At 39.0% G+C, this 26,368-nt stretch overlaps 1 protein-coding gene across 1 annotated transcript in view; it reads left to right on the top strand.

Moving 5' to 3' along the window:
• LOC140242543 (WD and tetratricopeptide repeats protein 1-like) overlaps positions 1–26,035 on the top strand; it is a 32,933-nt gene extending 6,898 nt beyond the window's left edge. The window contains exons 3-15 of the mRNA XM_072322283.1: positions 2,993–3,076; positions 5,656–5,702; positions 7,005–7,116; positions 8,521–8,708; positions 9,405–9,541; positions 11,179–11,346; positions 14,147–14,368; positions 15,068–15,287; positions 16,697–16,873; positions 17,778–18,013; positions 22,109–22,286; positions 22,884–23,076; positions 25,683–26,035. Of these exons, the coding sequence (XP_072178384.1) occupies positions 2,993–3,076; positions 5,656–5,702; positions 7,005–7,116; positions 8,521–8,708; positions 9,405–9,541; positions 11,179–11,346; positions 14,147–14,368; positions 15,068–15,287; positions 16,697–16,873; positions 17,778–18,013; positions 22,109–22,286; positions 22,884–23,076; positions 25,683–25,865 (2,145 nt within the window). The 3' untranslated portion in view covers positions 25,866–26,035. The remainder of the gene's footprint in view (positions 1–2,992; positions 3,077–5,655; positions 5,703–7,004; positions 7,117–8,520; positions 8,709–9,404; positions 9,542–11,178; positions 11,347–14,146; positions 14,369–15,067; positions 15,288–16,696; positions 16,874–17,777; positions 18,014–22,108; positions 22,287–22,883; positions 23,077–25,682) is intronic.
• Positions 26,036–26,368: the final 333 nt, after the last annotated feature.

Genomic DNA, 26,368 nt, shown 5'->3' with positions numbered 1-26,368 from the left:
ACTGATCAATGTTATGTGGAATATGTACATTAATGACACCAGAAGAATTTCTCCACACGTGCAAGATTTTTCCATACACAATACCTGTGATCCAAAACTACCGGTCCTTGCTTCAAGGATAAATCTATTCAATTCATACAGGTACTTTTAATCTTTAAAAAGCTGTACATCCATTTATTAGCAGTGTTCAATACAGTAGAGTGTACTGTACATGTATAGTATCGGTAATCCAGCTATCTAGGTGTATTTACGCTTCAGAACAGTGTTTGTTAATGCACCACAAGGTCATAGCACCCATTTGCAAGGCATTTAGGGGCTGTGTGCCAACTAGAACTGAATTTTATCTGCACATGAATGGCACAGAATGATGGCTCATGTTGTTCAGATTGTACACCCTCTATACAATTAATGACAATGATAAAATCTTGCCATGGTTTTAAAGGGAAAATCTATCCCAATATTATGTTGATTTGTATATGGAAACAGAAGAATCAGAGTACCGGTACTTACAGTAAATCAATGAAAATTTTGGAAATAATTTTTTTTTTATTAAAGGGTGTGTACAGTTCTGATCGAGGTGAGGATTTAGCTTTTAACGTTTTGCGAGATATTCAGAAACCACTCTATGAAATGTCAAAGAGCATGCAGTTCTAAGGGGTATCAAAAGTTTATTCAATGAAAATCGGTTTTGAAAAGGCTGAGATATCCAAAAACAACGTGAAACAAAGAGATCCTAATAAAGTTGTGGCATGTCGCCTTTTATTATTAGCACTTTTTTTTTTGGATATTTCAGCCATTTGAAAACCAATTTTCATCAAATAAACGTTGAATCCTTCTTAAAATTACATGCTCTTTCATATTTCATAAGAGGCTTTTCATTATCTCACTTAGGAATGTTCAAAACATGAATCCCCACCTCAACCAGTACTGTACAGTCCCTTTAAACTAAATAAACTTAAAAGAAATAAGCTAAAAGTGTATATTGAGTGGGCGAGTGTGGTAAGAATGTAAAGAGATTTTATTGAATTTAAAGAACACATCTAATTGTTCACTGAAAGACCAGGAAGAAGTTTTTGTCAGTTTATAGGATCTGGAAGTAATACAGTGACTAGAGTGTAAGAGGCACTGCATTTGCAAAACAAAACAAAACAAAACAAAACAAAACAAACTAAACTAAGCACAATCAAATGATGAGATCTTCCTTATGTGCGAATCCCTGCTTGAGAAGTGTAATAGTATCCTTTGACCCAGGTGTAAAGAATTGGTACGTGGTAATGCTACTGTACATACATGTAAATGGTGTAGTACATGTAATAAAGAATCCTTTAGTAGGGAGAACAGTGTTCACAGTGCATAGGGTACTCTCGGTGAATAATGACACTATTACCGTTTCTTGTGTTATTACATATTGTCTCAATCATTATTGTCATTTTTGTGGATTTTAATATGAGCATCATCATTATTAGTGGTGTTTAATAGTGATAATAATAGTTGTAGCTATTTATACCCCCGCCAAACGAAGTTTGAAGGGGGTGTATAGGAATCAGCGGACGGTCGGGCGGTCGGGCGGTCGGTCCGTTGCAAATCTTGCGTCGCGAACTACTTCCTCAGTTTTCAACCGATTCCCATAAAACTTGGCACAGATGTGTGCCTTGGGTTGTAGATGTGCAAGACGTATTTTTTGACAGTACCCAAAAGTACGTTGGCATGGTAACGGCAAATTATGGGCAAAAATGGGTACAAATCTTGTGTCGCGAACTCCTCCCACCGTTTTTGATCAATTTTTATGAAATTAGGTACAGATGTTCATCTGAATATGTTAATGTGCAAGACACATATTTCCGCAGTGGTAAAAAGTTCGTTGCCATGGTAACGGCATGTTATTGGTAAAATATAGGGCAAAATGCTTCATGGCAAAACTGCTTCATCAGTGTTCTTCCAATTCTCATGGAATTGATATTGAATGTTTGTCTTAGGATATAGGTCAGGATGACACATTTCTTGACAGTGACAAAAAGTATGTTGCCATGGTAACAGCTCACATATTATGAGCCAAAATGATGGAAAATTTTGTGTTGCAAACTACTTCCTCAGTTTTTGCCCAATTTCCATGAAACTTGGTACAGATGTGTGCCTTTGGTTGTAGATGTGCAAGGCACATTTTTTGACAGTACCCGAAAGTACGTTGCCATGGTAACGGCATATTAATGGCAGAAGATCAAGGAAAGATCTTGCGGATTTAACTACTTCCTCAGTTTTTTGACCAAAGCTTATGAAATGTGGCACACACCTTGATCTTGGTGGGAAGATGTGGAAGACATATTTTTCGGACGTGTCGGAAGCTGCATTGCCATGGTAACGGCATATACACGTAAATGGCAGAAGATCAAGGAAAGATCTTGCGGATTGAACTACTTCCTCTGTATTCGACTAAAGCTCATGAAATGTGGCACACACATTGGTCTTGGTGGGAAGATGTGCAAGACATATTTTTTGGACGTGTCGGAAGCTGCGTTGCCATGGTAACGGCATATTAATGGCGGAAGATCAAGGAAAGATCTTGTGGATTGAACTACTTCCTCAGTTTTTGACAAAAGCTTATGAAATGTGGCACACACAATAGTCTTGGTGGGAAGATGTGCAAGACATATTTTTCGGACGTGTCGGAAGCTGCGTTTCCATGGTAACGGCATTTAAATGGCAGAAGATCAAGGAAAGATCATTCCTTGGGTAAGACTGTCGTCACGGGGCGGGGGTATTAATCACCTTCAGTGATATTTCTAGTTTAGTACTTTTTATAATCATTATTGATATCATTATTTATCATGTTTTCCAATAGATCTTGTGTCTTGTATTATCCTGATATCAGAGTCATAATAACTGAAATTTTGAGAAATTTAGATCTGACTTTCCAACTTCCAGCACGGGAAATGCTATATTGACCAAGTCGTTGACAAATTTGTTTGTTGTTGTTTTTTTTCCCCGCCTTCAGGAAATGTCCTCTAGGCGGTTCCAGCAGCTGCATCATGTCGATGAAACCTTCATAAACCGGCTTGGCCTCGAACACGAGTTACAGGTATGTCAAGATTAATAAAGCACTTTGGATGCTGCCGTACAATATTTGATGTACTGTGCATGTACAAGTTGTATAACATGTAATGAATAATAATGTGAGCCATTTTAGAGTGCCTTGTTAAGATAAATTTAACCCTTTGAGTGTCAGAAACCATGTTTCCTTGGTTTGGTGCTGTATCTGTTTGCTACAATTGTATGATTCTGTTTGTTTTAACCTTTGTTTGTTTATATTTTAGATCTAGTTATTCTGTGTTTTTATACAGAATAGTCTCTTCAGCACATATAAACTGCTTTGCAAGAGAGCCCTGTATAAAACAAACACTAAAATTACAGTTAATATTTTGAAACAATTTTTGAGCATTGAAATGTAAATTATGATCCGTAACAATATAAAAGTGAGGATAGGTTCAAATATTGGATAAAAAGGTGGAATCGACTGAAAATCTGTAACAAAACCATACAAAAGTGAGAATGGGTTAAAGAAATGTCTAATTGAATATGATTGAATTCATCTAGGATTATAAGATTGCATAAAATTGATGCTTACCTCATACTTGAGAAAACAATTTAAGGTAGAGTGAAGATTTTACTTTACTTGAGCCTTTTATTCTTCATATACAACAATTTGTCTTCAGAATTTTCAAAAACCTCAATTTTTAGATTCATCCCCTACTATGCTTAACATGGCAGCATGTTACTATTACTGTAACTGTACAATGTATATGAAAAGGGCTATCAAGTTCTTGATCTCTCTCAAATTAGCAATTTTGTTTCTGCAGTTTGAATCCAAGTAGTCCTTCGTAATTTTCTCAAATGTGAGATCTGCGGTACAAATTCAGAAGCGCCAATTGAAAAATGATGATTTCTGTAGAAAAGATTCCCCAGATGCAACCATAGATGTCATGCTCAGACTTTTGATAAGGAATTGATTTTTTATGTTGCCCTCTCTCACTCGGAACTCAGAACTGAGAAAGCGAAAGAAAAGATGACTAATTCATATAGAGGAAATGATAATCCATTGGTGTGTTTGCCAGATGTTGGTCATGGTATTTTAATATATTGTACAAATGTACATCTGTATGTGAAAGACTGCACCAATATGTCACCTACAATTATACTTCAACAGTAAATATAAATCAGTACACATTTGAATATTTCAGGGTCATTTTCATATAGTCTAGCTAATAAAGTTAGAGTTCAAATATGTTTCATTTTCTTGCTGGAGGTGGGGAACAAACTGAAAATTTATAATGAGTGAGAGTGAAATGTTAGTTAATTTCTGTCTGTCCTTATTACCTTGAATAACAGAGATCTATCTTGGAGGATGGAAGATCTCCCCTGTAACCATAGTCATGAATTGTGCTTGCCCATTCAGACAATAGAAAAAAAAAAACTAATTTCATCTTTATAAAATATATTTTGTAATCATATTTTGAGTTATGGACCTTTCAGGTGCTCAAACATAAAAGACATAACCCTTTCAGACAATTAAAAAATTATCTCGTAATCATGTTAATGAATTGTGATTGTAATCTTGATTTGAGTTTTCAAGGTACAAGCTTTCATGACCTGTCAATTAAATTCGCAAAGTGCGCACTAGCTAGTGCAGTGCTGACAGATTGCATGACATTTCATGTGGTCTGTGGGTGTGAATAAATGAAGGGTCAAGTCACTGTTAAGCTCTGCCTCCCCAATCATGTTTTGGAGGTCAATCCTAGAGGGCTGGAAGTGCGCACCACGAACTGAGCAGATCAAGATGCTAGAATCATGATTACAATAATCTGTTTTTAGACGCAAGAAATATCTTTATTACATGTATGCATAATGCAGTCACAATTCTTCTAATAGAGATCATAAGTATGTACAGTGTCAACAAAAGGGATTTTTCTACAATCTTAAAAGGGGGAGAGTGCCTGTAATATGGAATAACCTTCTTGATCATTTGGTAATGGTACTGTACTTGTTTGAATATAAGTAGAAAACTGAAAACTGTATCTTGACATGATCATACAATGTGCGCAAGGATACAAAAAAAAAAAAATTAAGTACCTTTTAGGCTTAAAGTTTGATATGAATGTAAAGGGAAAGACGTAAAATAATGAGAGACGGAGAGTGTATGCTATATGAAAGTATTCAAAGAATTTTAGAAATATTATACATTCGTAATTCAACAAGGTATTTTGTGTCAGTAGGGTGAAAGATGAAGAAAAAATATCCATGCAATAACTCCATCTTCCATAGATAGCATGATGCAAACAAAATCACACCGCCATTTACAGTCTGAGGTTAAATATTCTCTCCACATCTATGTAAGCCTACAGCAATGCATTGCACAATGAATCAGTGCAGAATGCGATGTCGTGGTACAAGCAGGGTTTGTGCATCAGTGATAGTTATCATTCAATAAGGCTGTCTTTCATAGAAGCACATGACACTGAATGCTAAATGGAGATAGTCTCTGAGCTCTTAGCTGTGGCAGAGTCATATGATAGGTTTAACCCTGAACCATTGTCACTTCAAGCATCAATTTTCTGAGAAATTATTGTTATTTTTTTCTCTGTATGTTTCTTTTCTGCCAAGGGCCACAATGGCTGCGTAAACTGCCTCGAATGGAATGACTCGGGCACGTAAGTACACAGTCGACACTGTAAATAGGATTTTAATAGCAATATGTGCCACAAGCTATTGTGTCGTGTGTGTGTGTGTGTGTGAGGGTGTTTATGCATATAATTTATGTTTGTACAGTATTGATTATGTGCTCCAGCCCTGCAGAAGATTTTGGAAAAAAAAAACAACAACAACTGAGAGCGTTTTGCTATCTAGGAGTAAATCACAATCATGGAGACTAACATCCAGAAAAGTAGAGTGTGAATCTATCAATATAATGTAGTCAGTTTTTCCATAATGGAATCTGTCTAATGTCATAGTAGGCTACAAGGTATGCATCAAATATTGGCACTTCACTGTAGCACCAATGATTGTGAGGGGCCAAACCTAGGTTGCGTGATCAGCTATCCTTTAGGTTCATGTCATCAGGCCATTTTTTGCCGCTTCCCCCCCCCCCCCCCCCCCCCCCCAATCCTGCTGGATGATTATCTAGCAGAATGGGGGGAAAATAATATTCAATCAGAATATTAATTTGGTACAAAAACTCAAAGTACCATGATAAATGCTTTGTACACAATTACATGGTAAAAAGCTGTAGCAAAGCTTTTCATTTTCATTTCTGCCAACCATCCCCCCCCCCAAAAAAAAAAAAAAAAATAGAAAAAAAGAAGAAGGGGAGAGGGTGAGAGATAAGAGAAAGTGAGAAATAAAAGGCAAAATGATTATATTTCTGCTTGTGCACTGACACAATATTTATGTAAGTATACAGACCTTTCACACGGGCAGTTAACTCGGTGCTATGTATGTACAATTGTACATGTAGTCACCACTAGGTGTGAAACAGTATAATAGATCAAGCCAGAATGATGATACACTGATATGCTTGACCTATACTTGTGACAAGGAAGCAGGCCAGTGTGCAAGACCTTCTAGATTTTTAACTTTTAACTTTCCAAGGCTGCCTTTTTCGGTTATACTGTACATGTATAATATTAAGTTTACAAATGTTTTTGATAATTTGATTTGTTAATTCGTTCAATACTTCAGCAGCTACAAGTCCCTCTTAAATAACATGTTGATCCCTGTAGGGGTAATTGGATATCTAGAACAGCCTTACGTGTTGTAGTACATCTATAGCACACAGAGTCAAATCTGAATTACAGGTGGACAAGTTGTGTTCCAAGAACCCACTTCCCTTCCTTCCCTAACCCCTCCCCTTCCACTCACACACAATATCATTCAGAGGTGTGATCTTTACGAGCCCTGTTTTCAAAGTGTGGAGTTAACTGTTTGTGCTCTTTTGCCACTTTGAACTGAATCAGGTTGCTAGGGACTGGTTCCGATGACCTAACTGCCGTTATCTGGGACCCTCATCGGAGGAAAAAGTTGACGACGATCGTCACAGGCCACCTTGGAAATATATTTTCCCTCAAAGTAAGCTGCGGGACACTCACTGCTACTTCCAAATTTTGTTATTTTTTTTTTTTTTTTTTAAATTTTGTTTCAGTTGTTTCTCTATTTCAAATGCTATCTAGTTCTGTGGGGGGGGGGGGGGGAGGGGAGCAGATGGGGAATTTTCTCTTTCATATGAATAGTGCTTTGCTTTTAGGTGAGTGCTTAGCATTTAGGTGTAAAAGACAAAAGATGTTGAATTTATCGAAGAAGGATTACAGTGAGACTATGACAACAGTGATATGATATGTGTTTAATAGGATTCTTCCAGAGAAATACAATTTGTGGTTTAAAAGCCATATTTGTGTTCAGGATACCACCTACCATTTTGCAAAATAATATCCAGTACCTTTGAATGTTGCCTAGTTCCTGCAATTGTGAAATATTTTGTGGCTTGAACGTTGTGTAAATTTTGCACTCCACGATAAAACAGTGAAAAATAAGAGTGTGTGAATATTTTGGATGGGTATCAAAAGTGTTTGCAAAAATACTCTTAGGTGGGAAATTAACAAGGAGCAATTAATTCACCGACATTGGTCTGGCAAGAAAACAAAAAATGAACAAAACACCTAGTTACATTTTCTGCAGTACAGTCTAGGTGTTGATTTACTCATAAAAACCTGATAGCTTCATTCACTGCCCACAGGGGTACAATTAAAAAGCACGCATAGCAACGGTCAGCCAATACACTGCACATGCATCGATGCATATGCCCATCTGTGACGGTTGACTCCAGTCAAAATTCTTTGGTTCATGTGTACTTGTCGGTGTGGGTACGATGTGGGTACATGTCGGTGTGGGTACGCAATTTCACAGGCATTCTTGAATATATCTGAACCAGTCGGAGTCCAGCCTTTTCACTCTTTGATATCCCCACATTTAAAGGAGACCTCCGGGCGATTTTCAGATTTTTACATTTGAACAACTATAAATTAGTTATACTGAGGACAAAGTTTTAGAATATATGGTAATTGGGATGAAAAATAAGAATATTTTCAAAATTTAGAACAAATTGCAATGAACAAGGATGATGACATCGCAGAGTCACCATAAGAATGCATGAGTTGGGGCTCAAGGAAGCAGAACAAAAGAAGGCGGCATGCATAGATTATACAACGGTGAACTCGCAAGCAAGTGGTATTGTGATGGAATTACACTGCTACATTTCTGAAATATATGAACCTCCTATGTCATCATCCTTGTTCAGTGTAATTTGTTAAAGATTTTTCAGAGTATTGTTTCTCTGCTAAAGAACCACAATAAATTCCAGAAATCAATACGTGGAGTTGTCGATTTATGTACTACATGATGTGAAATTATGAAAATTGTCTGGAATGTCCCTTTAATGCTCCTCCTGTGTCTGGTTTATGTCTCTTCTTCATGCAGTTCCTGCCAAACTCGCAAGACGAGACGATAGCCACTGGGGCAGCTGACTACAAGGTGCGGGTCCACAATGTGCCTCGGAACGAGACCTGCCATGCCTTCAGCTGCCATGCTGGGAGGGTGAAGAGGCTGGCGGTCGTGCCCAACCTGCCCTACATGTTCTGGAGCGCGGGGGAGGATGGTACCATCAGGTATGTAGCCAGAGTATGCATGGACCTTTAAAGGGATGGTACAGTTTTGGTTTAGCTTGGGGCTTCAGGTTTCCAATGCATTGTGGTGATGATTTAAAAAAAAAAATAATGATTAATCTCTTATGAAATATGAAAGAGCATACAATTCTAAGAGAAATTCAAAGTTTATTTGATGAAAATTTGTTTTGAAATGGTGGAGATATCCTGAACAAAGAGATTGTAATAAAAGGTGGGACCCACCTCTTATTAGGATTGCTTTGCTTTACTTTGTTTTTGGATAGCTCATCCATTTCAAAACCAATTTCCAACAAATAAACCTTGAATTCCTTTTAGAATAGTATGCCCGTTAAACATTTCATGAAGTGCTTTCAGAGTATCTCGCAAAAAGTGTATAGCTGAATCCTCACCTCAACCAATACTGTACCATCTCTTTAAACCTCCATGTACATCAAATGCTACATTTCGCAATTTGAACAAGTCTTGCCAAATCATGGACTGTAGAACTGCATTCTATACGTATTTAGTATCATTATACCCCAGCCAAATAAAGATCTGTTTGGTATGGGAGCTGTGTTTAATGTTTCATGTGTATTTCAGTCATACTGTAAAATTGCTGTGCAATACCAAGAAAATTATTTCCTGCATGGAAAATTGTATCAAGTTAATATTTGTGTGGTTGGTTCTGGTGGCATGCAGGCAATTTGACCTGAGGTCACCCCATGTCTGCAGCGACAGTTGCAACAACGTCCTCATCAACCTCAACTACTACATCGGCAAGAATGGAGAGTGCAAGTGCCTGGCCATCAACCCATTCAGACCGGAGCAACTGGCAGGTGAGCCTTGCGGTGTTGGTGTTGGTGTTATAGTGTTCAGTGTCAAGCCATTTGCAAGTGTAAACATCTGTTGATGTCATGTGGCACCTGATATATTCACTCTCTGTGTCAATGTTATGTAGAAGTGTATATGACACCAGTGTTCAAGTACATCAAGCTACAGCTGCTGTTGATGCCTCACAATCTTGAGAATAAATTATCAATATACATGTACATGCACTTGCTGTTGCTGTGACACAACGTATGTGACCCACCACCGCAAAACGACCAATAAGTCGCAATGGGACTTTTCATGTAAACAGCTAAAATAGCCGAGTTGGGGGTGGAAAAGTCCAATTTTTGTTTCAGGTATTTTCTGAAAGTCCATTTATCGATCTACCACCTGACAAAATTTTAGGGTCTAATGTTTATGAGAAACATTCAAAATAGTTCTTGTCATTGATACACACCAGCTCATACTTCAAAGTAAACCATTCGAAAAAGTCTTGATTTGATCACATTGAAGCTTTGAAACAGCTATAAGCATAACTCAAAAAGTATACAATATTAGGTCTTGAGATTTTCGATTGTTTGAGGAGTATGTCTTTTTAAGAGTTGTACCAAGTTTAATCCTAATCCGATTAGTCCTTCCTAGTGGTTGCTAGGGAGATTTGATCCAATCTTTTGTCCCCCGGACAACAGGACACGGTTCTGCGCTTCTGAATGGTCACAGTTCTTTAGAGCCCGTTTTCTCCACTATTCTGGTATAAATTACCCTGTCTGACATCCCCACTTTCTCATTGTATTTTCAAAGGGTTTGCTTTGTCCATACAAGGTGTGTTATATATCATTTTAAAGCTTAGAATCTCAGCTTTTTGATTGTGTTGGAATCTAAAAAACAACAATTTCCAACTTATTGTTCATTTTGTCTTGGTGGGTCACATATTTGCATTCCCAGGCATGTCATTTGAATGCAGGCATGTCATTTGAATGCAGGCGTGTCAATACCAAAACAGTGTGATGCAGTAGCAGTTGTACATTATCTTATTGCCATCAAAGCACAATGATCACCTGCAAGCCCTGTATAATACATCATTTGTTGGAGATAAGTAGTTGCTTAACAATTGACCAATCAAGTCAGACAGCATGGGGCTGTAAGACAGGTCTTGAGATGTTTTGCTTAAGTATTGAAAAGAATTGAAATATTTAAAAAAGGATATCTATGTGCTTTTCACAGTTTAAAAGTAAGTCGATGAGCTTAAATTCAGTGCAGATATGTGCAATCCTTTGACTACTAAGCAACTTGGGGGAAGATTTCACATTGGAATTGTAGAGGAGTTTGCAAAACAGGGCTACTTCATACTTATCAGTCATAACCAGGTTATTTTGTATTATGTCATAATCTTCCACGACTATAAAACATGATATATTCGCGGCATTAATTTTTCGCGAATTGGACCTGACAGCCTTTTTTGCGGCATGAAATTTTCACGAACTGCCACTGGCATTCAATGCATATAGTGTAGACAAGAACTTTCGCGTGTATTTTATGTCATGAATCTTCATGAATTCGCGAAATTAAAATGCACAGGAACATTCCTTCTTTTACAGTATGAAGAAGGAATCGCTTCTTTTATTTCTTAATTCTGTGTTGGTAGTTGGAGCCAGTGATCCTTACATCAGACTCTATGACATTCGCATGCTGAACCCGCATGCGGTGCATTTTTCACGGGAGGACATCATGCGGTCGTCATGGCGACCACCTGCGCCTGAACCAGACATCCATGGTGAAGTGCCGAAGGGATGTGTGCAATATTTCATCGCAGGTTTGTATGCCAGCCATCAAGTTCTTTGGAGTTTTCCTTTTTCCATTTTTGTTTTGTTTTCTTTTTTTTGTGTACCCAATGGGTTCGTCCTGGATCTACACAACTTCTGTGATGTATGCATAGCTCACATATCAAATGTTTGCATATTGGTATTATTCATAGAGCTCTATTATACGTACTAGAGTGCGGACTCGTCATACGCGCACACGTTAAGGCTCTGTGATCGCATGGAGCACGATCCGCCATTACTGAGAGTGGCAAAACTTCAGTACAGTGCGAATCGCTTGTGTATTAGCAATGTACCGTTGCGATGACAACCGGGGTTGACAACGCCGGTTTTGCTCCTTTGCAAGACGTACACGCGATGAAAATCAACGATTTGAGTGATAATTTGATAATCTCATTCACAAAACCACGCGTTACGCAATATAATTGCTATTTTTAATGTAAATTAAAGCTAAATAATTATCTCCTCAAGTGTATCAATTTCATACGCTGAGCGCTGATTGTTCATCGCGGACATTCAAGTGCAGCTACGCAGCTAATTATCTCTGATTGATCGAGTGGTGAACGCGACTTGGAGATAACCCCGGGGGCGGGAATCAGTGGAATAGCTAGGATTTCTCCAGTAGGGGGCACTGGGGGCCTCGCAATTTTGTAGGGGGCACCCTGAACTGCTACTGTGATTATTTTTTTTATTCAGCATATTTTTTTTTTGAGGGGGTGGGGGTGGGAGGCACATGCATGGTGGCATACAATTTTTTTTTAAATTTATTTATTTTTTTTTTTTGGGGGGGGGGGGAGGTCTCCAATACCTCCAGCCCTGGGGACATGCACTGCCATTACAAGTCCTGTATTAAACAATGCGTGTAAAAGAGGTTGTTTTTCACGGACGGGTGATGTACGCGCGTATGTGAAAAGGGTAGCAAAATCGCTGAAATCAGAGGAAAAGGCCATACTTTTACAGAAGTAGCTAGGCTATTTGAAAAAAGGTAGCTTCAGAGTGAATTTGGTGTATTTTGAGATCAAAGGATCATGGCTTGTACACCCACACACACACACACGCGCGCGCGCACGGGTGACACAAACACACACACACATACATAACAAACATAAATACACACACATACACATCCATAACACATCCATAACAAACACAAGGAGGCTTACACACACACACATACACATCCATAACACATCCATAACAAACACAAGTAGGCCTACACACACATACACATCCATAACAAACATGGCCCAAATACACACACACACACACTTACTGAAGGCCCCCACCTCAACCTTAATTAGAAATACATGTACAATGATTTGAATGGGACATAGTGAATATGCCTGCACACACAAACACACACACACACACACTCTCTCTCTCTCTCTCTCTCTCTCTCTCTCACACACACACAAAGTCCTGAACATATCACACAAATGAATACATGTACTACAGAGTATTATATTCTATGCATTTAATCTTGTCATGAGATATTAATTCTTAAATTATTCGACATAAATCATAAATGGCTGTTAGAAAATCTGTAATACAAAATAAAAAAATTATTTAAAGCCCAAGTACGCACTGGCAATATCGTCTGCATGCACAATTTTGGCAGATGCAGTGCGCGTGCATATGCACTTGCCACTCTCACTTGCCACTCTTTTAGTAATGGCGGCGAGCTCTCCATGCGATCACAGCGATTTAAATGAGTACGCCCTCTAGCGATATGTAAATACAGCTCTATGGTATTATTATATTGTACTCTTAAACCATTCCATGCTGAATTCTGAAATCTCCATAGACATAATACACAGGACACCAGGTTCTGGTATGGAACAGGTAAGTTTTAATTGTGAAATGAATGTTATTTTAATGTAGAAGTAAGGTGGATAATTTGCATGAAAGGCATCTATTACAGGGATTAATGAAATGAGGAATTAGGATCTCAATGTATTCCTCTAGGCTAAAAATAGTAATATTACCATTACAAGGTAAATTCATTCAAGAATGTTTGTAGAATAGTCTACAGAACAACTTGCCATCTCAGTCCATTCCACATCAGTTTTCAAATGCTATAGATGTGGGCAGGCCCTATATCCATTTCAATGTACTGTACATAGCTTGAAAGCTGTGTTCTTTCTAGTGGGCAGTAGTGGAGTTGGTGAAAAGAACTTGTTTTGTGGAGAGGGTGTACGTACAGATAATGCGAGTTTTTGTTGCCGTTGCTCTCAGTGAATAAGAATATGTGCTTGATTTCTGTTATGAAGTATACCACATGTGTCATGTGAAATAGAAGGAACTACATGTATCCTGGAGATTTGAACCTTGTCACATACTGCTCACTGTGCAAGGGTACTACCACGTAGCTGAAGCCAGTTCATGGCAGTGATGTGATGATGTTTGGTCAAATACCCACAGGGATGCCAGTTTTCAGGCAAATGCCTTAATTCAGACCGTGGTATAGTCTAAAAATTCAGGCCCTCCTGTGTTCACTGTGTAAGTAGCTTCATGTAGCTGTATTTCAGGCCCTTTATGTCATTCTAACTGGCATCCCTGTACCCAATGCCTACCTTTCTTTTATTCTCTCTTGGTATACATGTAATTTGTATTTTTTTTTTAGCCTCCAATAAGATTAGTTGCAAAAATGAAGGGAATTTGTCTGAAGGGAATATTCAATAAAGGGAATATAGATTGGTATTGCTATCATGTGTAGTGTGTATCCATTGGTGACTTTAATGTGAACAATGTTGAATGCAATGCCAATACGTAATGCTGGATATTCGCTTGCAGGCCATTTGCCTGTGAAGGAGGATGAACGGAAGAGGCGTTACCGATCTCTCGTGGCCACCTACGTGACCTTTGGCCCCACGGGTCGCGAGCTCCTGGCCAATCTGGGCGGGGAGCAGGTGTACCTCTTTGACATTTACAACCGGCAAACGCCCAAGATGTACAACGTTGGGGATTATCTTCCAGCGAACACCAACGGCGTTTGCACTAATGGTGTTTGTAAAGGTCAGTGGTGGCTTGATATTCTTATAGTGCAAGTTGAATAAGCAATAATCATTTTGGGATTTTTTTTTTGTATGTAAAACATTGCCTTCATAATTTAAAATTTTGTTTCAAATGACTTTAAAGTAAGGTTTGCTTTTGCAACTAGACAGCTCAAAATTCATACTCTCTTACCTGTGCTTTAAGGAAGTTGGATATCTTCAGTGGATATTGCTTTGTGCTAGAGTGGAATATGAAGAAGCTATGGATGGTGACCCAGTGGATAAGACATCAGACTCTCAGTCTTGAGGTTCCCCAGTTCAATCCACTAGCAGCAGCAGTAGTGGCTTCATAAATGGGTGTAGCACTGTAGCCTCATTGCCTGGTCCTCTGGAGAGGACTTGAGAGCCATATGAACTTTGTTTACTTGTTCATAACCATATATTGTATAAGCTGTTATTTTCACAAGGTTGTAATTTTGGAAATCACAATTAGAATGCAAATTTAACAACATGGCAAAATGTTGCTATGTGCTAGGGAAATAGTGCATTTACCGGTGTCAATGTGTGAAAGCAACATCTCTCAAATATATCCTCTTTTGTGAAAATATCTGTATGCGAAAATAATATCTTATACGGCAGTTGCTTCCTTAGTGGCCACTTTGGAGCAAATCCATTTTAATGTCCATTACTCATTCTGCCTATTGTTTCATGCTCTATGCAGAAGTGCAGCAGCATGTTGCTGAGGCGCTCTCGTCAAATGGGACGTCGATAGACTCACCGAATGGCATGAAGAGTCTCTTTCCCACTACCAATGGCAGGAAGAAGGAAGAGGCTGCGGCTGCTGCGGCTGCCTGCCACCAGATGGCCGGCTACTCTCAGCCATCCACGTCCAGCGAGCGGTCAGGCCGGAGTGGGGACGGGGCTGGGGTAAGGCGGAAGAGGTGAGTGTAGAATCGAAGGCGTGCAACGGCATTCCTTTACTCTTCATGTGCCATGGTGGAAAACCCCTTTGTGCCACATTATTCTGAGACACTAACGGTTTCATGCTTTGAGAAAACATTCTGTTTTTCAAGTCTATGTAACTTCTATAGATTTTTGTTGATCTGGACAAATAGTGAGTAAAGTTGTAGAGAAAATGCCAAGCTTTGCTTTGATGTATTATTGTATGACAAAGCTATGATTGTTTTTCTTTCACATGACCAGGAGCTACATTACTGCAAAGGCATGACTTTTGCACACAAGACAGTGACAGAAACTTAGAAATTACTCTCAATCTAGTAGAGAACACCTCTTCATAATCAATCACTACATGAAATGCAAGCTATATGTGAGAGGAACGGAAGCGAGAGAAACGCTTTCATAGTACCGCGACATTTGGCGATTTATCGATGGCATTGGGCGAATTGGTGCGTTTGAGCAGAATATGCAAAGTCGGCACGTCATCGACTGAGTTGGACGTGTGAACGTGTCACATAAAGAGTTAATCAAGTTGACTATGGCATACACAACCAATCAAGCAAACATGAAAATTCAAATAAAAAACAAAACAAAACACACACACACACACACACACACACACACACACACAAAGTTGTGGAATTTGAAGTCACCAAACAGTGTAATCAGTCACCGTCACATAAGATTACAAAGATAAGAACTTTTCCAGCAGCATGTTTAATGCAAAAATCTTGAAATCACTTTTTTTTTTTTGTCAGTAAACTAGTTACTGAAACCCCCAATGAAAAGCTTCATCAGTGCTTTATCATTCCAGTGCAAAGCATATACTCTTTTGTCTCTTGTGGGTCAAAACAAGAAAAGAAATTGAGTGAATGTTTGTGTCATAACCAGTGGTAAAGTTGAGAGGGCATGACATCATCGCTTCATCCAGTTTGTATCTCTGATTTTAATCTATATCGGCATTTCACAATTTTATAATTTTCTCATTTTGTGCAGTTTCAGCTTACTGTTCCGTGTGTGTAATGCCACCTGTTTTACATTTTGTTGAATCTATATTTTTATTTATTTTAATCAAGTGGAAAACATATCGGAGATCCATTTTAGTCAAAGTCAAAGATTAAAGAAGCCTTTTTTCAACAGTTGAAGAGATTTTTAAATGAACATGGGCCTTATTTCACAGATGCTCATAAATCCAGTACTAAACTGGACTGAAGTACTGAATATGCCTACACCCTTCATAATGTCTTTCTGTTGATTTAAGCACAGGTCATTTAACATCAGTTTAATGGATGATATTTGCAGGTATGTACAATATCTTGATTCTTGTAGCATCTGATAATGTTGAATTCATTTTCGATCGATTTTCGATGCCTCATGGCCGTCCCTGGAGCAGCGTTACCAAGGAGCTCCCACCTCGCATTGAGGGCCTGAAGCATGAAGCCAACAAGCTGTACTGCGACAAGAAGGACTACACCTCGGCCATCCGGCTTTATAACCAGGCCATCAGTCTTTGCCCTGACCATGCCATCCTCTATGGGAACAGGGCGGCCGCCTACATGAAGAGAGGGTGGTAAGAGCATCAAGCTGTGTCATCTGTTGACGATGAGCTGATTTTGCTACAGTTAATTCCCATTATAACAAAATCATTGGGGGGTAGAAGGCTTAACGGTGCACCAGGTATTCTTTCTAGGGTATCATGTGTGTGTGGTGCACCGTTAAGCCTTCTACCACCCAACGTTCTACTGCCACGAAAGCCATCAAAGATTTCAAAATCATTGGGACTGGCAGTTTTCTTTCATTATATCGAAATTTTGTTAAAACCGAACAAATAAACAATAAAAGTACATAGAGCGGATAATCATGTTGTGGCCTGAATTCTTACTTTGTTTTAACCGGAATTTCATTGTAACCATGTTCTGTTATAACAGGAGTGCACTGTACGTGTGTAACATGCATTTCCCGTAGGCATCTGTCGCAATATACTTGGGACATGTCTTCAACGCGTTAATGAGGGTGAAACCCACATGTACATGTAAATTAAGTGAATGCAGCAATGTTAGTAGAACACATGGGCAGAGTTTGAGGGAAATTGGGCAATCTGTTGAAAAGTTATGAATCGGGTATCATTGCAGCTATCACTGTGTTAAAAGATTGCTACAGTTTGTGCTGACACTTGCAATTTGTATGTACAATAGCATAAAGAAGATACATTAGTATAATGTAAAAAGACTTTCACAAAATTTCATTTTTTATGAAAAATACACATTTCCTCAACTCATCCTGACCTTATGGTGCATGTTGATGGTAATGTCATTCCTCCTGCTTTCTGAAAGAGGTAAGTCAAGTGCTCTTTTATTATGCTGGAGAAGTGAAGATATGTTAAATTTTGCATATATTTTCTTTGTATTGTTGTCCGTACACGACATCACAAAGTATATACTTTGCCGTTCTACCACTACTGCCACCTTTTCCAGGGATGGAGACATCTATGCAGCCCTGCGAGACTGCCACAGTGCCTTGACCTTGGACACCAAGCACCGGAAGGCCCACTTCCGGCTAGCCCGCTGCCTGCTCCAACTGACCCGGGCCAACGAGGCCTACGAGTGCCTCCAGACCTTCAAGACCAAGTTCCCCGAGTACGCCAAGTACACAGAGTTCCAGGCCCTTGAGCGGGACATCAACACAGCAGTCTTCTCACATGCAGAGAAAGGTATGCAGTTAATGTTTATTTTCTTTTAAAGGGGAAATCCACTCTAAAAGCAAGATTTTGTGAATAGAAGTGAGAAAAAAAAAATTGAGGAATATGAGACAGTGGAAGTGAAGCAAATTCTGGTAAAAATTAGGGAAGTTATGATTTTTAGCTCAAGTAAGCTAGTGCGATCATTCATACAGCTGTGTGGCCTGTGTCTCCAGTCGTGTATCATGCGTCTTGAGTTGTAAATTTGCAAATATGTTGCAAATTGAGGCCCAATTTTCATAACTTCTTCTTTTTGAAAATACATAGTCATACTTTGTGCAAATTTGACAGGTATTATTGCCAATGTGATAGAATATGCGTGTACAAATGAGCAATATGCTCCCCTGGGGGCCCTCAAAGCCCCCTTCCCCCAATTTTGCTGTGTTCTTACCTAGGAAATAGTCTGACAAAAATATGTATTGAAGATGAACTTGCAATATCCACTTGAGGGCTAGACACCCATTTCTTGTTTTAGTTTCTTCTCTACAAAGAGCTTTGTCAGGTTCATATAGTTTTGGGAGTAAAAGAAAAGAGTAATGTTCTTTTGTTCAAGGGAGAGAATGTGATTCTACAGGTGTGGGGGATATCAGATATCAAACAGGTGTTATTGTTGGCAGACTTACTTCAGTAAACAAAACAAAGAGAGGAGTAATGTTCTTCTGTTTCATTTGATGTAAACAGCTGTGTTCATTCTGAATATTTATAGTGGTAAAACAATGAAAAGAATGTGATTCTACAGGTGTGGGGGATTTTAGATATCGAACAGGTGTTGATTGTATTGTTGGGTGGACTTAACTTCAGTAAACAACTGTGTACATTTCACATGCCACAGGAAGTCAAGAATTGGATTACTGCAGGTCATAAGTAAAGTCAGCGACCTGACAGATATCACTCTTGATTAGTTTTTTGACCACTGATAAATCTAATACATAGGACTCGAACACAGGTCACCCTGAATAAATTTGTCGACCTACTATTAGTCTGACAGCATCAATCCATGAAAACCTAGAAACAAAATTCCCATTGTTTAGTGCTTTATCTTTTTATTATGTTGATTTAATACTACTGTACATTGTATATGTCATATATTTAGTGAGCCTAAATTTTTGCAAATTGGGACTTCTGACCATTTCGCGAGTGGTTAAATTCGTGATCGTGGAGTACTGTACTGAATGGTTTGTGTATGCATATACGTTCACGTCACATTCATATTGGGATCAGAGTCAATATTTTTGCGTGTCTTTAAACCCATGAATAGCACCTTACTTGCGAAATTTGTGAAAATAAAAACCTCACAAAATATTTGGTGTGTACAGTATTCCCTGTATGTTTCATAGGGTGAAGTAAATAGGTGTTTGTGTCCTCTAGTGCCATGCATCATCTGTTGTGTGGCAAATTTTCACCAAACTTGGAAGCATTCCCAGGGTGAAAGGATCTCAATTTGTTCAAATTGGCACAATGCTGCTCCCCCCCCCCCAAAAAAAAAAAAAAAAGAAGAAGGAAGGAATGAAGAAAGGAATCTTAATTTGAAGATCGTCTTCACTAGAACTAGAAGTGTTAGGTAATTAGGGCTCAATATTTTCATCTTATTTTGAAAATACTTGGTCAAATTTGTACAACATTGGCAGGTATTATTGCCAGTGTGATGGAGTATACAAATTAACACCATGCTCCACTGGAGGTCCTCAAAACCACTCTCTCCACCCAAGTTTGCCATGTCTTTAGGTAATAGTGTGCAAAAATGCCTAGAAGATGACCATGTTATATTCACTGGATCGGTAGAACCCCCCTCTTGTTTTTAGTTTTTGTCAAGTTCATATGATTTAGGGTGTCAAACAAAGAGAAGAGTAATGTTCTTTTGTTTCTTTGATGTAAACAGCCATGTATATTCTAAAGGGTTGAAACAATGGAAAGAATGTGATTCTACAGGTGTGAGGGGATTTTAGATATCAAACAGGTGTTGGTATTGTTGTCAGACTTAACTTCAGTAAACAACTGTGTACATTTCACATACCTTAAGAAATAAAGAACTGGATTTACTGCAGGTCATAAGTGAAGTGAGCGACCTGACACACATCACTCTTACTTAGTTTGTTGACCTCTGATAAGTTTTCATCCTGAATAAAAGTTTGTTGACCATGTACTATGAGTCTGACAGCATCAACCCATCAGTCCAAGAAAAAAATTAAATTTCTGTTATTTAATAGTAGTTCATCATTTTAACATGATTATTAGTAAGTTCAAATTCATTGAATGCATTTCATAGGGCAGACTTTATGATTTGCTTTCATTTTAGCAATTGGAATCTCTTTGTTTGAAGTTGTGATCATTCAAGCAGAAATTGACAACTCAGTGATGTACATGTAGCATGTGTGTGCACCTTTCATTTGCCCTGTGCATGAAATCCTGCAAAATCTTTCTTTTTCCATTATTGATGACCAAATATATATTTTGCATGCTGGGGTTGTACACAAAAGTATAAACAGTGATTGTATTAACCCTAAAATGGCCTGGAAGGGGTTGATTCAACCCTCCCCCACCCCCATGATTTTTTTTTTTTTTTTTTTTTTTTTTTTTTTTAATGATAATTGTAAAACCGAAAAAGGTTTTGCCTCCACCTTTCATGACTTTTGAGCCACGAGTCTTGCACATCATATGATGCCAAATTTACCAAGTTTGGAACTTCGGTTCTCGCACATCGTGGTATTTTACAATCATGCATGCAGCAAAAAGTGAATTTTCCCTATATCATAGCGCATGAAAAAGCATAGTATTGGATGAATCATGCATGTATGCCAGATAGTTATAGTTATCAAACACATACAATTCAACCCCCAGCCACAGAACAGCCAAAAAAGCCCAGCCTGGTTTATAGGGTTTAGGGTGTATGTACGAATGGAAATTTGCTTGATGATAAAATGAAATTTTCTTATTTTACAGTACAGAGCAATGGGAGATGAGCATGCATGAGACATTTCAGAATTGCCAGTCTGTGTTGGATTGATCAAAACTTTAAAAATCATAACTTGTGAAGTTTTGCAGTTTTCATCAGGTGTGCTTCACTGCCTTGTTCCTCTGATTTTTCTGCTTCTACGCACACAAGCTAATTTCAAAATGGATTCTCCCTTTAGACTTGAATAGCAGTACTGACTTTTCACACACTGTGGCTGGATTTTTGTACAAATTTAAGAAGCAACAATGAGTGGAGAGATGGTGAAAATGTTGTAGGAGTATTCCTTTTCATCGTTCCTCTGATTTGTCAAATCTTCTGGTAACTAAAGAGCAAAGGTCTATAGACCAACGGTCTATGTTGATCACCCACAAACTGAAATTACTGCTTTATGTTGTGTGTTTGCCTGTTGTGAAATTGTCAGAAGTTCAACATTTCCTTTATCGACCGTCTTTGAACAATTATCATTGACATTCTTTGCTCTTTAGTTACCAGAAGATTTGACAGCCAAAACTGTCGTTAAAACATTACTGTCTCAAGCATTTGATGGTTTTTGTTTGACAAAGAGATATGAAATCCTCTTGAGTAACAGGTGATGATCTGAGAATACACTGTATGTTTCATTTGAAACCGTTGTATGTATATTAACCTGTTCCTTACGAGAACCTGGTATACAATGTACCAGGCTCCCATGGCATCAACTGATATACAACTGTACAGTACGGGAACCTTGTATACCAGGCTCCCAAAATGAAGACAAGAGTGGCCTAAATTCATGTTTATTTGTGTTATGCTTCCCAGAAAAGTGGCTTAAAAGAAAGATTAGAGATTCTTCTATTGATACCTGCTATGTTTGAATGTGTGGTCTTGAATAGTTGTTTACTGAAGGTGAAGAAAATGACCAGTCTACAGTGTATCAAAACTCTAGGCGATATAGGATGCAAAACTGATTTGATCATCACACAGTACAGTTTCTACCCACTGCTCATGATGCGGAGCCCTCGGTAGGTAGATTTGGAATCATATCCAGATAGATATGCAGGTAATTTTTTTTTTTTTAATGTCCCTTACGGTTTTCTCTTCCAATGACTATCTATCCCTCATTGTCCACTCTCTAGAAGCCCCCAGTGACCCTGAATGGCCAGACTCCCCTGCTGCCCAGTCCCGTCTGACTGGCTCAGACCCGGTGTGTGCAAAGGAGAAAGAACTTCGCAACGACGCCTTTGACTATACCGAGCGGTTCTGCGGCCACTGCAACACGACCACTGACATCAAAGAAGCCAATTTCTTTGGCAGGTGAGTTGGGTAATAAATCAGGGATATCTAAGCCATCCAGTCTTGTGCATGACATTTATATTACTGTACATCAGAAAACAAAACAACATACGTACACCAGAAAGCAAAACAGAACAAACCATGACATTTCTTCTTTCATTATATGTAAATTTCAGTATGCCGTAACGTGATTTAACACCAAGAACAAACAACATCATGTGATTATTAAATACGACACATACATTTCTCTATTAGGCTTTGTGAAATTTTGACGTACGTATCTGAAAGCTGGTAATATGTGGAGATATATTTGCAAGATAGTGATGTATACCAATTGCTCCTGCGGTAATTTCTTTTTAGGTGCTGTGGTTTCACTTTGCTAGGTCCAGTGCATCAAATATCGAGCTCTGTGTAACAGTTGGCTGTCAGTCATACTTGCTTTCAAGGAAATGATAACTTTTATTTGTATCAGGGGGAATTAATGTGCATACAGTGTCATCAAGAGGATTCTGATGCATAATTAAACCCAAAGATATGATAATACATGATAATCCATGATGGTGCCGAGCATGCCTGTGGAGACTTTATCAAAACCGTCATCTTCACTTCACCCATCAGCAATGGTCAGTACATCATGGCTGGCTCGGACGACGGCTCCTTTTTCATCTGGGACCGGAAGACAACCAACATCGTCCGTGTGCTCCGGGGGGACGATTCCATCGTCAACTGCCTCCAGCCCCACCCTTCCCAGTGTCTCCTAGCAACCAGCGGCATCGACCCCGTGGTCAGGTTATGGAGCCCAAGGCCTCAGGTAAGGCGATGTACACAAAGAGAGGATTCTGTAAAACCAGAGACATTCTCACCATGAAACTTTTGCAAATTGGGGCAGCCGGCCTTTTTTGTGCCACAAAACTTTATTCGCGAATCGTCACTGGCATTCAGCACATTGTGTAGACCATCAGTTGCATGCATCATAATTTTGCGAATCATGCAAAATTTCCATAAGTTTCATTCACAGGAAAAATTCTGATTTATAGTGTTCTGGAGAGAGGCTAGTGATGCGAGGATGGCCACAAAGGCCACACCCACAGCCCTTGCACCCCTTAGCAGTCCCCTGAACTCCAATTCCATGTTGATTTTTGTGAATGTGAAAGGACCTGCACCACAACTTCAGGAACTGTTTGATCAAAATGGTTGCTGATTTTTCATTTTTCTGCACCCACTGAGCTCTCCCCCTAAAAGAGATATCTTGCCTACCTTTCATGATGTCATCAGTGGTAAAGTCAGCTCAAAAAGATGTCACATTCATTGCCTAATGATATGAACCTTCCCTTGACTAGTGCTGACACTCACAAAAGAAAGACAGATCTAATGAAATAACATCTCAGAACTTGTTAATTAACAATACTTCTTGCTATGCTTTAAATGTTCCAGGATTTAATTCTGTGCCAAGAAAAGATGTCAAATGATAATTGCTCTAAACTCATCTTGCCCTTGTGAGCTTGTGCGCTTGGTTGTTGAATTCAGGGATGCCACGTTTCATGCAAGAGCCTGAATTTGGGTGATGGTGGAATCAAAGTTCAGGCAATTTTGTGTACAAAGTAGCTTCCTGTAGATGTATTTCAGGCCCTGTCTTTAATTCTAAATGGCATCCCTGTAAATTGAACATGCTTTTTCAAGCTGACTTTGAAAGGTAATAAATATTTTTAGGGATCAAAATTTGCCAGTGCAGAGAAAAATGGTGAAATGATGACACATTTATAGTTGAAGTCTTGAATTTGTTTTTGAAGTCATTTTTATGCCTCCGCCACGAAGTGGTGCCGGAGGCATTATGTTTTCGGGTTGTCCGTCCGTCCGTACGTACGTCCGTACGTACGTCCGTACGTACGTCCGTACGTCCGTCCGTCCGCTTTCGTTTACGCGATAACTTGAGTAATATTTACTGGAATTTTACCAGACTTGGTCCAAGTATGAAGTATGATGGGGCAATTATTTGATTAGATTTTGGGTGAAATCGGCTGAAGGTCAAAGGTCAAAGGTCAAGGTCAAATCATGAAATTGTATCCGTTTACGCGATAACTCAAGACTGGATGGAGCAAATTTCACCAAACTTTGTTGGAGGATGAGGTATGATGGGACAATTACTTGATTAGTTTTTCATTGAAATCGGACAGAGGTCAAAGGTCAAAGATCAAGGTCAAATCCTAAAATTTATCTGTTTACGTGATAACTCAAAACTGGATGAAGCAGCTTTCACCAAACTTGGTCCAAGGATGATGTATGATGGGACAATTAGTTGAGTAGATTTTAGTGACATTGGCAAGAGGTCAAAGGTCAAAAGGTCAAGATCAAATGCTACAAATGTTGCAATTTCCCCCATATCTATGCAATGCCCGAAGGTATTTTCTTGAAACTTGGTGTGGACATGTACTACTGCGTAAAGATTCTCCAGAGAGTTTCATGTCATAAGGTCAAAGGTCAAAAGGTCAAAGGTTAGGTGAAAATGTTGCAATATTACTTTTCTCTCAAATGCTTCAATGTATCTTCGTGGAACTTGGTACATATGCATGTACTGTCTGGCAGGGATTATCTAGGGAATTTAGGGGTCATGGGTCAATAGTCAGGGGTCAAAGGTCAAGGTCAACTCCTCAAAATTTTACTATTTCCCTCATATACTAGTATATGCAATGCTTGCATTATTAGTTTCAAAACTTAATACATGCATTACCTAATGGAGATTCTCCGGGAAATTTCCAGCCAGAAGGTCAAAGGTTAAGGGTCAAAGGCCAGGTTTCAATGCCCCCCCCCCCCAAAAAAAAAAAAAAAAATCTATTTTGTACCGTCATCACACTCTTTCTTCGTACCTTGGAAATTACTCATTGCATAAACTTTCCCAAAATTCCCCAAATATGTGTACCTGCACTCTTAGAAAATTATAGCAAACCCAGTTCAAGACATTTCTGACAAACCCGTCATTTCAATATTTTGCCAGTTATGTGAAACTGTCATGGATCACACATTGTGAAGACATTGTACTATACGCCTATTGGGAGAATCATGCATTATGGCGGAGGCATCAGTCGCCATAGCGACATTTCTAGTTTTTTTAATAGTAGAAGTCAAAACAAAATTAGATTTCAAAAGAACATATACATGTAGTTCTCCACTGACCGTGTATTCATGCCCTCCTTTAGCCAGAAAGAAAAAACCACAAAATAGTGAAGAAACGTATTATTCTTATGACAAAGTGTGAAATAAGAAGTAGGTACTCTGCAAATAGGGCAACAAATATACCTCCCTGGCCCCCAAAGCAGACAGACAAACAAACAAAGAAACAAACAGCACATGAACAGAGTACATGTATATTGTATTGTATTGCATTGATTCTATCATAATTTGAATTTAATTAATTCATAGGATGGGAGCAGCAATGACCGGTGTATTGCAGAGCCAGACTCGGCTGCCACTGCCAACCAGCGCCGCATGAAGGCAGACCCCCTGGAGGTGATGCTGATGAACATGGGCTACCGCATCACCGGCATCTCGTCCGACGGCTCCGACGAGGAACCCGATGCGCCCGTGCCGTGTCGACCCAGCTAGTAGCAGGCCGAGCTTTGTTTTTTTTTTTATATGCTGGTGAAGTTTTATTTTTGTTGATGTCACCTTCTCTCAAAGAGACTGTAGCCAGTTGATGCCAGGTACTGAAAGATGTATCTTCTGCACTTACCGGTTAAATGGGTCCTCAAAGATGCCGCCACTCAGAATCTCATACCATTTTCACCAGGGCATGTCGGTGGCTTGCCTTCGATGTTAGTGCCCATCAGTGTGTGTGTGTGTTGTGTGTGTGTATGTGTGGGTGTGCAGTTTGTACATTTGGACAAAATGCACCAGACCCTCTGAGGTGAAAGTATCTGATTGTGTAGTACACCAAGTGTAGTACACCGAGCGTCAAGGGACCCATGTTTCACTCCACATGTGAGTTTTGTGGTAGAACGTGCCCCCTGGGAAATCCATTTCTGTATTACTTTTTGATTGCAGAAGCTAATGCAGAGATCATCATGTTGAGTTGAAGTACAAGAATGCTATTGAACTCAGAGCATTGT

The sequence above is a fragment of the Diadema setosum genome, chromosome 19, assembly GCF_964275005.1.
Source record: "Diadema setosum chromosome 19, eeDiaSeto1, whole genome shotgun sequence".
Taxonomy (NCBI): domain Eukaryota; kingdom Metazoa; phylum Echinodermata; class Echinoidea; order Diadematoida; family Diadematidae; genus Diadema; species Diadema setosum.
This window is presented reverse-complemented; position numbering and strand designations above follow the sequence as displayed.